The sequence below is a fragment of the Eptatretus burgeri genome, chromosome 10 (assembly GCF_056783735.1).
Source record: "Eptatretus burgeri isolate ZD-2024b chromosome 10, Ebu_testis_v1, whole genome shotgun sequence".
Taxonomy (NCBI): Eukaryota; Metazoa; Chordata; class Myxini; order Myxiniformes; family Myxinidae; genus Eptatretus; species Eptatretus burgeri.
This window is the reverse complement of record NC_140970.1, coordinates 94153211-94168782: the sequence shown is the minus strand read 5'-3', so window position 1 is coordinate 94168782 and position 15572 is coordinate 94153211. Positions and strand designations below refer to the sequence as shown.

At 42.1% G+C, this 15572-nt stretch overlaps 1 protein-coding gene across 9 annotated transcripts in view; it reads left to right on the top strand.

The window, feature by feature from the left end:
* LOC147019154 (uncharacterized) overlaps window positions 1–15572 on the top strand; it is a 71663-nt gene extending 56091 nt beyond the window's left edge. For 2 of the 9 annotated variants that reach the window (XM_085899465.1, XM_085899466.1), the window contains exons 2-4: window positions 3132–3327; window positions 4624–4771; window positions 12216–15572. In XM_085899465.1, the coding sequence (XP_085755591.1) occupies window positions 3323–3327; window positions 4624–4771; window positions 12216–12452 (390 nt within the window). In that variant the 5' untranslated portion in view covers window positions 3132–3322 and the 3' untranslated portion in view covers window positions 12453–15572. Of the gene's footprint in view, window positions 1–3131; window positions 3328–3348; window positions 4507–4620; window positions 4772–4946; window positions 6735–7903; window positions 8045–12215 lie in introns of those variants that run through there. The other 7 variants (XM_085899467.1, XR_015062653.1, XR_015062654.1 and 4 more) reach the window with 7 other exon arrangements.

The window sequence follows — 15572 nt, the reverse complement described above, 5'->3', positions numbered from 1 at the left end:
AGTGAATGGGAAACATTGGTTCCGAGTTCAACTTGAAGTATCCTGGATCAATGAAGAAGTCGGTCCTTTCCTTGTTGCTGTACAATTTCAGTACTTTATCATCAACAGAGATCTTGTCCTTGTTCCAAATGGCCGTAAGGAGTTGATTGAAGAATTTTGTCAGGTTTCCAAACCCATCGCTGTCAAAGTTCATTCCTGCCGTAGGTATGACACAAGGGGGTAGTGAACGGAAGAGCAGACGACGAGTTTTCCAGAGCTTGCTCAGCCCCGTGTCTGTTGTGCGAGGTTTGCTGTGGTTCGAGGATCACTGATGAAAATACACCACCTCCTCTCTCCACTCAGGCACACTTCAAACTCCACGTTGTTGCCAAGAGAAATGAGGGCAAGACCCTGCTTGGTGCTTCACATCACGAGAAAGTAGACCAGCACATCCGGAGTATTGGCCAAACACTGGACCACACAATTCATGTCGCACAACAGGGACGGATTGTTGAGGCCAATGAAGCCGACAGGATAACGGATGGCGTCATCTTCCATGGAGTGAAGCTACATTGCAGAGAGAAGGGAGATAGAAAGAAGGTTGAGTCGAGTGACATCATCCATTTTTTTGTCCTTCACTCCCAAAGTCTGCACAAACTTCATTGGCCTTCCTCTAACAACAGTTTTCCGGTCTGTTCCACGGCATTCTACGTGTTTAATGGCAATCACCCAAGTAATTTCATTTATCAAACCATTAACTTTACTTTTACATCATACAATCATGAGTTAGCTTCTGCACGCCCACCATCATCTTCACCTTGTCACCGGGTTCACCACATTTATCTTCAGCAGCTCGGATCTGCATATTTTCTTCCCCTGCATTTTCTTGGTTCTCGTTACACACCTCGAGCATCACATGTTGCAGGATCGACATTGGAAGGTCCAACATCGTATCATGCCTTTGAAACATCCTTCTTGGTGCCATTCTTTTCAAGCAACTGCCACCATTTTTTGTGCGTTTTACCATTGGTGGTTTCAGCATGTCTGGAACAGATGAGCTGTGAATGGTGAACAAGAAACAAAACGTTTGGTCACAGAAAACTCTACACACTGAACGAGTCCCCATTGTATAACATCATTATAAAATACGAGGCATTTTTACCCATCATTTTGCTGACAGATTTATTCAAAAAACCACGTGTTGTACATGGACAGACACTACAGTTCCCTTTATGGAACAAATGAAGGGTAGAAACTCATAGTTACATTGTCAGGAAGATGGTTCAAGTTGATATTGAAATGGCACGGAGGAATCTGGTTCGGTTCCTCATGAAGTTTGTCAAGAATGACCATCAGACACTCTTGGGTGTCCTGCTGCTCCTCGTCATCATTGAAGTGGGGGGCCACCTCATACACCTCCTCCTGTTATGAACAATGGATGGGTTGGAAACAAGCTGTTGAAATGAATCTGTTTGAATTTGTTATAAATTTGTAACTCTTAATCTTATCACAATGAATAATAAGATATCTTGTTGGTGAAAGTGAATGGGAAACATTGGTTCCGAGTTCAACTTGAAGTATCTTGGATCAATGAAGAAGTCGGTCCTTTCCTTGTTGCTGTACAATTTCAGTACTTTATCATCAACAGAGATCTTGTCCTTGTTCCAAATGGCCGTAAGGAGTTGATTGAAGAATTTTGTCAGGTTTCCAAACCCATCGCTGTCAAAGTTCATTCCTGCCGAAGGTATGACACAAGGGGGTAGTGAACGGAAGAGCAGACGACGATGTTTCCAGAGCTTGCTCAGCCCCGTGTCTGTTGTGCGAGGTTTGCTGTGCTTCGAGGATCACTGATGAAAATACACCACCTCCTCTCTCCACTCAGGCACACTTCAAACTCCATGTTGTTGCCAAGAGAAATGAGGGCAAGACTCTGCTTGGTGCTTCACATCACGAGAAAGTAGACCAGCACATCCGGCGTATTGGCCAAACACTGGACCACACAATTCATGTCGCACAACAGGGACGGATTGTTGAGGCCAATGAAGCCGACAGGATAACGGATGGCGTCATCTTCCATGGAGTGAAGCTACATTGCAGAGAGAAGGGAGATAGAAAGAAGGTTGAGTCGAGTGACATCATCCATTTTTTTGTCCTTCACTCCCAAAGTCTGCACAAACTTCATTGGCCTTCCTCGAACAACAGTTTTCCGGTCTGTTCCACGGCATTCTACGTGTTTAATGGCAATCACCCAAGTAATTTCATTTATCAAACCATTAACTTTACTTTTACATCATACAATCATGAGTTAGCTTCTGCACGCCCACCATCATCTTCACCTTGTCACCGGGTTCACCACATTTATCTTCAGCAGCTCGGATCTGCATATTTTCTTCCCCTGCATTTTCTTGGTTCTCGTTACACACTCGAGCATCACATGTTGCAGGATCGACATTGGAAGGTCCAACATCGTATCATGCCTTTGAAACATCCTTCTTGGTGCGATTCTTTTCAAGCAACTGCCACCATTTTTTGTGCGTTTTACCTTTGGTGGTTTCAGCATGTCTGGAACAGATGAGCTGTGAATGGTGAACAAGAAACAAAACGTTTGGTCACAGAAAACTCCACACACTGAACGAGTCCCCATTGCATAACATTATAAAATACGAGGCATTTTTACCCATCATTTTGCTGACAGATTTATTCAAAAAACCACGTGTTGTACACGGACAGACACTACAGTTCCCTTTATGCAACAAATGAAGGGTGGAAACACATAGTTGCATTGTCAGGAAGATGGTTCAAGTTGATATTGAAATGGCACGGAGGAATGTGGTTCGGTTACTCATGAAGTTTGTCAAGAATGACCATCAGACACTCTTGGGTGTCCTGCTGCTCCTCGTCATCATTGAAGTGGGGGGCCACCTCATACACCTCCTCCTGTTATGAACAATGGATGGGATGGAAACAAGCTGTTGAAATGAATCTGTTTGAATTTGTTATAAATTTGTAACTCTTAATCTTATCACAATGAATAATAAGATATCTTGTTGGTGAAAGTGAATGGGAAACATTGGTTCCGAGTTCAACTTGAAGTATCCTGGATCAATGAAGAAGTCGGTCTTTTCCTTGTTGCTGTACACCCCACCCCACAGGTCGTCACCCCACCCTACACCAAGGGGCTTATAATAGGCTGATTGCGAGCCGTCCGTCCTCTCTCACGCACTGGATCTCTACATTTGCCTGCTGACTCCGCCTGTCTCGTCGTGTGGTCAGCCGACCCTGAAAAGTATTGTGGGGCCATTAGCCCTCATCTCCTCTCCTTCCTGCTGATTATCTCATCTTCATGGGGTTTGTGTGTGTATGTATGTAATGGCGCCTGTCCTTGCTTAAGTTAAGAGTGTAGAAGATATATCGATAAAAGTCTGCTCTGTGTCCGCTTTTGTAAGTTGCTTGCCTTTTTGTCGCACCCCAAAAATTATTTGCAGCCTTTTTGTACATCATAATGAACCCCGTTTACCATGCCACATACTTTTCCTCGTCTGATTGTTCATAAATGTTTTTTTATAGAAATGTTCCCAGCTCGTTTTTCCTTTTCCTTCATTGGTCCAGCATGGTCTGTATCCCAGCCGCGCCAGGACGTTATCTCCCAACGATCCGTTCTTCCAGCCGGTACATCCTTGACAGTTGCCCTCGGCTGCATCTGATCCAGGAAGGTGACCCAGATTGGACAAGGTGTACCGAGGGCATGTCCCCCAGTAATTAGGTCACATGACTTTCAGGTAACCGGTTAACCTTAGACAGAGGACCAGAGGTCACGTGGTTGAGTTATTGGCGTTCACAGTCGATGAGTGACCCGCCACGTCACGGAGTTATCCGTGTGCGACAGCTTGCGATTCCGGAGACTCTGGTGGGAATCCGAGGTAGCTCCCCCCCGCCCCCCCACCCAAACTCCTCGTGGCCATCTCGCCCTGACCCGGGCTCCGCAACAATATATTCTCTATTAAGCTTTTAATTATTTGACAATGTATTGAATGGACAATGTGTAGTTATAATAATGGCTTTCATTTTAATGTGTTAATTGATTAATGCCTGCAAAATTTTGAGTCTTACAGTTGTGTATGGCAAGGGTGATGTTTCGTGCCAAGCTTTGTGCATTACATTGAGATCGCCCAAACCACACGTCTCAACCTTTTCTTACCATTTGAGATTCATCTGTGGAATTATAAATGCTTTACAACATGAATCTCAGCCTCTAATAATCTGAGAAAAAAGGTTTTGAGTGTTAATTGCAAAAGCAAGCCTCTTCACAGATGTTTTGTTTCATCCCTGCACAACAATGAAAATTTTGCAAAATCATCATGACGTTTGAAAACAACTTGTAAAAACAAGATGTTGAAAAAATTTTCACATACATGTCTGACAAAACATGTTGACAACATATTACTTCACAATGTGTTTAATATGAATTCTGTGGGGCTGAAAAAGTTTTTCCTGGGACAAAGATGATTCACGTTTGTTGTTGAAGATGTCTGTCTGATTTGTTTTTTGCTTATCCTTGCATTAAATGTTCTGAATTCCGAATCTGAGGAGTTTATTCAATCTGAGGAAATATATTCCATGATAATTTTGATGTCGTCGTAGCAGGATTGCAATTCTGAAGTCACAAGAGGTGAACGGCGAAGAGCCACAGGAACAAGAGATGAATGCTGACTGGCTGAAAGGACGAGGACCCTGGGTGTCTGCAGGGACTGGCCGGAAAGACGAGTACCCTGAGTACCTGCAAATAATTCATGTGAGTTGCCCTTTTGAATGCCTCTATTTGGTGTTGGTTGTTTTTTTGTACCTCTTGATTAAAAGTTGATGCATTTTTAATTTGAAATTGAATTTGGGCCAATTTTTGCAGCAATTAGGGAACACCATCTAATTGCTTCACGAGAAGTTAAAATTTAATTTATTTCTTGTTGCAGACAGTGTTTCTGTGGTCAGAGTCCGTTGATTTAAATGATGAAGATGTTGGTGTCTGACTTGATGTTTGGAAGAGTTTAATCTGGCTTTCAACCAGCAGCTTGAGAGTGCAATCTGGTTTTCGACCTGAAGATCGAAAGAAAAATGGTTTTAAATCTTGAATTGAGCTTCCACAAGGAGGTGCAGTGTACAATACTGAAAATTATTGTCGTCAGTCAGAAGCTGAAAGAAAAGTGATTGTTGGATTAAAACCAGGAATTGAAATAAAGAGCTCTTGTATTTGTGTTGTTTATAGTTGCATTAATTTGCATATTGGGTGTGAAGTGTTTGTATTGTTTGAAATTTTTTTTCATTTCAGTTGCATATTGTTTGATTTAGATTTTACTTTTTTTAATTATTTTCCACGAAGTCAGCAAGATGGTTAATATATCTCAGAAGGTAAGTAAAGTGAATTTACCTCAGAAGGGTAAGTGTGCGAGATACATGTTTGTTAACTATGGAGAGGGGCCAGTAGATGATATAAACAAGTGGTATGCGTGTTCAAAAGATTTGAGGACAACTTTTCCAAAGAATTGTACATTCGAAAGAGGGAGGTGAGAAAATCTCAATAAGGAATTGGACAGTCAAAGTGATGAAAAGAAACCAGCAAAGGATGTGGATTGAAGAAAGGTTTTACAATGGATGGAGGAAAGCATAATAAGAGATAAGAAATCAAAATTGTCTCGTCTCTCTCTCTATCGAGTGCAGCCTGTGGCTGCTGGTTGCATCATTGGTTGGGGCACGGCTATGCCGCTGATGCAGTGTCCCCCTTACCAGTACACTGGTACTCATTTTGCCGACCTCGGAAGGATGACAGGCTGAGTCAACCTCCTGGTGTATATTAATTCAGCGGCCAACGGGGCTTGAACTCAGGACTCTCGGATCCCAAGCCGCCACCCTAACCACTAAGCCAACACCAAGCTTATTGTCTTGTCTGAAAATAGCGTACAAAGGGTACAACATGTGATGTCAGAAGTTCAAGGCAAATGCCAATTACGACAGATGAGGGAAAAGACAACAGTAGGGGAAGCCCAACCTCTGTATGGGTTGTGCACAGTGCTGGTACAGAGACAGGTACTGAGGAAGTAGATGATGAAGATGTGCTTCCAGCATATCAGCGTGTTGTACCTCGTGTGCTTGAGGAACTTTTACCCAGGTACGAACCAAGAGCTCAAGGGGGAGCTTACAATCCGAATGCAATCTACCCCAACTAAAGAGAAGTCGGCAGTGTTCAAGGTACAGCGGGAGTAGAAGAATCAGTTATTTGATGTACAACTGCTGAGAGACGATAATTTGCGAAACGAGAGGAAATTCTAGCTCCGTTAAGAGCATTTCCAGGGCCGCGAATGGAACAAGTTAGCTATGTGTTCTGACCTTGATCATCAACAGAGTTACGAATAATAGCAAAGGAAATATAATCTATAAAGGAAAATCTGAGAAAATTTCGTGAATAATTGGAATTGATCATACAATGCCATCGACCAACGATGCGATACCGAGACATGCTGTTAAAATTAAGTGCCAGAAGGATTATTGCAACAGTTGAAAACGATTGCAGAATGGAATGCTGTGCTATTTGAGCAGGATGATTTGGCAGAAGCAGCAAAAGAGCAAAAATTGCAAGCCTGAAGACAAGCTTTTGGGAATTTGCCAATGCAAGTGGATTGGGATAAGGTTAAATCGTGCATGCAGAGAGTAGGTGAAGATCCATCCGATTATTTGGAGAGAGCCTGGTGTTGGCTCAGTGGTTAGGGCGGTGCCTTGGGATCCAAGGGTCCTGAGTTCAAGCCCCATCGGCTGCTGAATTAATACACCAATGGGTTGACTCAGCCTGTCATCCTTCCAAGGTCGGCGAAATGAGTACCAGTTCCAGTGTGTGCACTGGTAGAGGGGCACTGCATCGGCGGCACAGTCGCGCTTCAAGAAATGATAGCTACCCCGGCAGCTAAGCTGCCATAGGACCACCATCATTTGGAGAGGTTGAGAACTGCCTTCAGATCGTATTCTGAAATGGACGAGAACAATATAACTGTTCCATTGACAGATGCTTTCATGAATGGGTTTACTGTGGAACTCCAAGGAGATGTTAAGAAATTGTGTTCAGTGAAAGTGAAAGCAATAAGAGAAATACTGGAGGTAGTTGTTCATTGCACATGGCAAATGGAGCGAAAAGTGACAGAAGCCACTGCCAAACTAATGTAGTTTCAAACTAGTGCGTTAGCTGCAAATGGAGGCAGAGGAGGTCAACGAAAAGAATTTGACCTTCAGCTAGGTTGTGGCAGGAAATTGGGAGGAGCATTTCCTCCATCCCCACCTGCAGTAAATCCAAGGAGCGAACGATGTTTCAAGTGTGGACAATTGGGACATTGGAGTAGACAGTGCCCTCGGAGAAGGAGATATACACACCCGCATCGTCAGAGTCAGGGCCAATGACAAGGGGGATGGACTGGACGAATACCATTTCCAAATCATTGCCCATTATGACGAGTCTGGGACAAAATTACATCAGTGTTACCCATGCATAATAATTTGTTACCAGTGATACAGACTCGCCGAAGGAAGAGCCAAAATTAAATCTGAAAATAGCTGGACAAGAAATCCCTTTTCTAATTGACACAGGAGCAACACGTTCCACATTGCAACAAAATGATTTCTCGAATGTCCCCTTGTCAAGGTCTCAGGTAAACATAGTGGGGGTATCAGGAGTTCCTCTGCCGACCCCCTGACAAAGAAATTACATGTGGAAATGGGACAGTTGACAGGACAATATCCTTTTGTATTGGGAATTAATTCACCAGTTAACTAACGAGAGAGAGATTTGCAATGCAAGTTGAATTGCTCTGTGAAATGCACTTCAGATGGAATGTATTTATAAATACCACAGGATTTGCATGAGTCTGTTTTGAATTTGTTCCAACAGACTTTTGAATTTGCTACAATTGTGTATTGGTGGGCATTGGATGAGAAGACTGTATCTGCATCAGTGAATGAAGTTTTCCTGAGTTTAATGTGGACTGTCCTTGAGACAACACTGCACTTTGGATTGGACAACACAGTATAGGTATGGAGGTAGATCTTATGGAAAAACAGCAGAAACTTTGTAATCAGCCTGAGATGACACCACATGTTGCACTTTCCATGTCAGAAGAATACCAGGCAAATTATATCAGATCAATGATGACCAAGTTGAAAGAGTCACGAAGTAAGCTATCAAAGGGATTTTCAAGGACACCAATTTATATGATAGGTGAGAATGGGTTTTGCCAGAACGTGGGAGAACAGGTATCCTCTTCTACTTTCACAATATGTGAGAACCCACCTTTTGAAATGACTGGAGTCTCACTTGATCTTCTTGCTTGTGGACAACACACCCAAACGCTGTTGGACAAATATAATGTATGAGGCCGGTTAAAATCACGGTCGACACATCTAAACCGTTTCCCAAAAAACACTACCTGTTGTGACCAGAAGCTGATGCAGATAAAGCACCAGTAATGAAGTTTTTGCTGGAAAAAGGAACCATAGTCCTTACGGTCAGCCTGTGCAACACACCCATACTGCCTGTAAAGAAACCTGGAAAACAGACATGGTGCTTTGTACAAGATTTGAGAGCAGTAAATGATTGTGTAATACCCACTTATCCAGTGGTGCTATATCTGGTTACTTTCCTCTCCAGCATTCCAAGTGGTACAAAATATTATTCAGTTGTGGATCTGTGTTCTGCATTCTTTCCTCTACTGATGCATGAAGATTCGCAACAGTTGTTTGCATTCACTGACAATGGCAGACAGTAAACTTGTACAGCATTTCCGCAAGGCAATACAGAAAGCCTGACGCTATTCTCTTGAGCGTTTCAAGAGGATTTCACTGATGTTACCTTTCCAGGGGGCTCAGCATTGCTGCAGCATGTTGATGATGTCTTGATATGCTCTTCTTCAAAAATGGCATGCGAACAAGACACTATTTTGCTATTGACAGCCTCAGCAGACAAAGGACAGAAGGTGTCAAAGAACAAACTGCAATTTTGCAAGGAAGAGGTAAAATACCTCAGACATATTCTGAAAGGAGATATGAGACTTCTTTCACCGGAACGAGTAACAGCCATGCGGACACTTCCAAAACCGACGGCCATTAAGGCCTAAGTCACATTCGCTCTACGGCGAGGATACGGTGGCCGTACGCCCTCTGAATTGACAGAAACGTGCGGCGGCCGCAGAGTTTCTGCGGTGGCCTCAGGGTGGCCCAACGCCGTTTGGCTATATTTTACAGGTCGTAAGGTCGCCGTGGAATTATAACGCGGAGTTAAAACTTTTTTCATTTCCACGTTCGCCGTAGCAATTCGACAAGCCGAAAAAAAAATAATAATAAAAAAAAACTGTGAAAAAAAAATAAAAAATATTAACCCATTTGTTACCGTCCGTCTGGCCGCACGTTCGCCTTGGGGCTCCCTGCGGTCGCCTTGTGGGCACCTTGCGGCTACCTTGTGTCTGCCTTCAAAATTCTATGGTCGCTGCAGGGCCCCCTCAAGGTCACCGTGCGACATGAAATCAAAGACCGTACGGCAACCCCACGTTTTCGGTCTCCACGATTTCTCAGACCTAAGGCCTAAGTCACATTTGCTCTACGGCGAGGATACGGCGGCCGTCCGCCCTCTGAATTGACAAACGTGCGGCGGCCGCAGAGTTTCTGAGGTGGCCCTATGCCGTTTGGCTATATTTTACAGGCCGTAAGGTTGCCGTGGAATTATAACGCGGAGTTATAACTTTTTTCATTTCTATGTTCGCCGTTGCAATTCGACAAGCCGAAAAAAAAGTAAAAAAATAAAAAAAAAACCTGGTAAAAATAATAAAAAAATTAACCCATTCGTTACTGTCAGTCTGGCCGCACGTTCGCCTTAGGGCCCCCCTGCGGTCGCCTTGCGGGCATCTTGCGTCTGCCTTGAAAATTCTATGGCCGCCGCAGTAACGCCCTAAGGTCACCGTGCGACATCAAATCAAAGATCGTCCGGCAACCCCACGTTTTCGGTCTCCACAATTTATAAATACGCCGTGCAGCTCCCCGAAAAATAAAAACATATGTGACTGCTACATTGTGTGACCGTGGAAATACTGCGGCCGCCGTATAATTGCTTGTGGCCGTCGATTTTGGAGACCCCACGGCCGCCGTGGCAAATGTGACTTCGGCCGAAGCAAGTGAAGTCGTTCCTTGGAGCAGCAGGCTATTGTCTACAGTGGATCATTGATAATCATTCCTATGCTTTACTAGCACACCCTCTGTTGGACATTAGCTTGATAAATAGCCCAGATCCATGGAATTGACGCCTGAAGCGCAAGAAGCATTTGTTGCATGAAAAGGTGCACTTTCTTCCGCACAGCACTGGGAATACCAGATTATGACAAACCTTTTGATCTCTTCGCTTGAGATAAGAGTATTTGTGCAGTCCGTACTGACACGGGCACATGGAGGAAGATGCGACTGATAGCTGACCACAGTACAAAGTTTGATCCAGAAGCCCAAGGATTTACAGCAAGTTGGAGAGCGGTGACTGCAGCCTCTTACGCTGCACAAACAACCGAATCTATTGTCTGGGGGAGTGCGTTTAGCCTCCAAGTACCACATGCTGTTCTGGCTGTTCTTCTGAAGGCAAGAACGCAACATTTATCAGCTTCAAGAGCAACCACATGTGAACTATGACAACTAACAGTGCCAAATGTTACCATTGAGCACTGCCCAACAATGAACCCAGCTCCTTTGTTGCCAACAGCAGAAGACAGAGAGCCGCATGATTCTGGAGGTAGTATCGCACACATTCATGCCACGTATTGATTTAAGGATGTCCCACTGCAAAACTCAGATTTAATACTGTCTGTGGATGGATCATTGTCAAGAGCATTAGATTGCTCATTGTTATGAGGGTATACTGTCTCACTGATTCAGAGGGAGGAGAAAGTGGGAAACTACCAGGATATTAATCGGCACAAGAAGTGGAAATTTATGCGTTGAGAAGGGCTTGTTGCATGGCAGAACATCATGATGTGACTATTTTCACTGATTCGCATTATGCTTATGGAGTCGTCCATGACTTCGGAATACTCTGGCATGAACGAGGGTTCTTTACTTCTTCAGGCATTCCAATTAAGAATGGTGTTCTGATAGCAAACTTATTTGAAGCAATTTGGTTACCATTTGCAGTTGCCATTAAGTCTGACGCACATACGGGTGGTTCCGATGACGAATCGAAAGGAAATGCTCAGTCAGATGAAGCTGCAAAAGCAGCAGCCAATTCCTCTGACAGCCCGACTGACAGTCAAACAATGTGCATTCACACCTTCTGAAAGCACTCCGACTCTGGGTGACGTGGCCGCTCTGCAGACAGCTGTTGACGAGCCTGAAAGAGAGAAATGGAAATTTTTACGATGAGAGCATGACGAAGACTCCAAACTGTGGACATCTTATGATCGTTGAGTGGAAGTCTTGTGTCTTATGCTCCTGTGGAATAAATTCAGTTCTTCTCTTGCGGAGTCTGAGACCATTTATTAACAGCATACATCAAACACAAATATCAACAAACATGGCCATGGGGAAGAGGATAAATAAGACGAGCAATATCAAACACGATCCTCTTTTCTGGTCAAAATGCACAGAGAAATTGTCTTGATACTATTCTGGACAGCAAAAGACAAGGGAGGGCGAAACATCTGTCAGGGTGAATGGAGGGGAGGGCCGCCGAGCATGAGAAAGGGGACTGCAGACATGGCCACTTTGGGAGGGAAGGGGGATAGACACGCTCAAGCCACGATTGCAGTGTGTGAATACGAGGTCAGCCTTGAGGAGGAGAGGGTGATAACAGAGTTAGGACAAAACATGAACATCGGAGATATAGCACATAATATTTCGTAAGATACAATTTTATCTTATTCTTTGTTCAATCACACCACGATGGAGATAAAATGACTGTGAAGGGAGATTTTATTGACAGTCAACTTGATTCCAGTACAAAAGTAACACCTTATTTTATACTGTTAAAAGCAGTAGTAGCAAGTTAAAACAACTCAAAGCAGGAAGTGAATATAATTGAGAACACATTAATATAATTATTTTTTTCCCTTCCAATGACAGTGCCATACTCAGCCCCCTTAATGATGAAGATCATGTATGTTCATTAAATAGATGATAAGATGCTTGCATTCTGTGTTACATTAACAAGTGTTGTGAAAGCATTTCATTCACAGGTAAAAGAAGCATTACCTGAACCAACTGCCAGTGACTGCCATAGCTTCGTCCCTGGAGACTTCATCCACATCGAGTCTCATAAAAGAAAAAAAACACACTCCAGCCAAGGTGGATTGAACCCTATCAAGTGCTACTGGCAACACACTGTGGTGAAATGCCAGGGTCGACCAACATGGATTCACTCCTGCCACTGCAAGAGAGCCAACGGAATGGATGGCCAAAACGCAAACACTTGAACTGTTCATACACTCTTTCATGGCTCATGATAACCCTCTCATATACCTTCATTGTTTTTGTGATTATCAACTTGATTGGGGGAAAAGGTGCTGTGCCACCAGCTGATTTAAGTCGACCGCATAGTAAAAATGTTAACAAACAAAGAAGCTTGCATACTTGCTGAAAATGGAAGTAACACGAAACAAAGCACACACCACCAACATGTTAAACATCTGCAATCCCAGAGAAGACGAAGTATACCATTGCACAAACACATGAGTGAACATCCACTGAACACTTTCTTTGCAATATCTTTACAGCATGCTAAAAGTATGAACAAGATTAAGTGTTGGGTTTGTTCACAACTTCCTCACTCATCCAAGCATGGGTTGGCCCTCTTGGCAGTACCACTGCAAGGGGAAGACATATGTGGATTATTGGTGCATGGACAGAGTAACCCAACTTTGAGTGGAATAAAGAAAACATGGGGTAATTAAGGGGAAAAAGGCAGAGATTAAAGGAAAATGGAAAAAAGGGGGACACAGGTGTACTGATTGCAAGCAACGATACGATCCTTGATATAAAAGAAACAGTCCAATTAACAAACATGGAAGAATTATAGGTATACTCACCACATGTTGAAGTTATGAACAGAGAAATAGGGTGGTTTGTCTCGTTTGTCAAAAAGACAATGGACCTTACTTGGGTAACTCAACATGTCAGCATTATGCTGAACATCTTAAAGAAAGGGTGGCGATAAAAAGGATGAAACACTGGAGTAAGGATAGATATCGATTATAAGAGCAAATAACCTCACCGAACCCCAGCCAGCCTTAAATAATATTGGCTTCATATGTGGACACAGGGTGTATCCAAGGTTGCCATTTGGATGGACAGGGTCTAACAAAGGATACGTAATACCCCAAATCCATATTTCTGACCATTCACCTTTCACGCTACGAAATAGAGAGAAGAGGTCTATTTGAGCAGTTCAAAGATTTTTCATGATTGCATTCCATGATTTTTTTTTATCTCATGATCATGATCTCAGCATTTTTCATATTTTAATCGTGCTGGTAATGCTGCTCATGAACTCACTGCCTTGGCAACCTCTCCAGCAAAGTTTGTTAATACCACTGCTGAGGGTTGAATTGAGGTAAATGCTGAGATGATTGCTCTAAGAGCAGTAGCAATGCAGAATCACATTGCCCTCAATGTTTTACTGGCTGAACAGGGAAGGACCTGTGCGATCATTGGAACTGAATGTTGCACATATATTCCTGACAACTCAGAGCAAATTGATGATCTATCGACTCAAATTAAGGCAGAGGGAGATAAATACCATGACCATGGATGGGAATTTGGGGCTTGGCTAAAGGGAATATTTGGTGATATGGTTGCAAAGATACTGCAGTTTCTTTTCATTGGATGAAGCCAGACAGCCTTCCCTTTTTATCTTTTTATGCTTTCTTTATTATATGCTTCAGAGTTCTTGCTCCAAACACACGCCACATTTAATGTGCTTCTATTCGTAGGCTCTGTGCTCTTTGAGTGCATTTATACTGCTTCTATTCCCCTTGTAAATTGCATTCAAAATTGAGTACAATTTTATTTCAATTGTAAACTTACGTCGTTTGAATCCAACGTTCAAACAATTCTTTATAATGATGAGAATTTTAAAATCAGAGGCCTTTGATCTTGAATAACCCAAGTTGAGGTAATCGGACATCTCTTCTGCAATCAGGGCATGACACTTCCTGGGAGGATTGATAGTTACAGTCCGAAGAGCAAAGAGTGGTCTCGCCGCACGGTTGGTCGAGTATTGACTGCGTCTTTGTCTTTCATCAAAGGATACGCGACGACTGACAAAAATACCATTGACGGGTGAGATCTCAACGGAGAGGCGGCCTATGAGGTATAGTCATGTCATGACCCTGCTCCCAGGAAACACCTGGTAAAGACTGACTCGTCTCAATTCCCCCCATCAGGACAGGGTATGCTCTTGATGACAGACAAATTTATCCTAATATCAATTTGAATTGAAGATTTGCAAATATATATATATATATATATATATATATATATATATATATATATATATATATATATATATATATATATATATATGACATTATCCTTTATAGAACAAAAGGAGTAAATTGTAAAAGTGAAATCCAACTTTTGGATGTCTGTTAATGGTAGCACATTAAATATACACTGTTCTGGCACTTTATTGAACTTCAAAGCAAAATGTTTTTTTTGAAAAATAAAACAACTTGCTGACACTCAGAGCCACAGTAAAAGTGTTGCAAAATTCTTTCAGCTAATCAGATAAGCTGAGTTTGTAAATACTTCTTGTCTTTCACAATAGTCACCAGAATGTGCATGACTATATTATTTAAATCGAGCTTTATAAAGGCAAAAAATACATATTTTAAGTTTACATACAATTGATTTTACACTTTGCAGTCACAATAATAATTTTTGAAATACATTCCTTCAAAGTTGATTGGAATTAATTACAGGAATTTAGATTCATAATTTATATTCATGTACATGCATTAATTATATATTCTCCATGAAGCTTTTAATTACTTGATAATGTTTTGAATGGATAATGTATCATTATCCTAATGGCTTTTATTTTGTGTTAATTGATTAATGTTTGCCAAATTTTGAATCTTGTCGATGTGTATGGCAAGGGTGACATTTCGTGCCAAGCTTCGTGTATTGCATTGAGATCTCCCAAACCACAAGTCTCAACCTTTTCTTATCATTATAGATTTGTCTGTGGAATTATATATGCTTTATAATATGAATGTATGCCTCTATTAATCAGCGAAAAAAGGTTTAGAGTGTTTATTGTACAAGCAAGCTTATTTAGAGATGTTTTGTTTCATCCCTGTACAAGAATGAAAATTTTGCAAAATCATTATGAGGTTTTAAAATAACTTGTTGAATGAAATTTCCACATATATTTCTGACAATTTGTTGACAATATATCACTTCATAACGTTTAAATAAAAATTCTGTGGGGCTGAAAAAGTTTTTCCTGTGACAAAGATGATTAACGTTTATAGCTATCGATGTTTGTGATTTGCTTTTTGCTTATCCTTGCAATAAATGTTCTGAATTCTGAA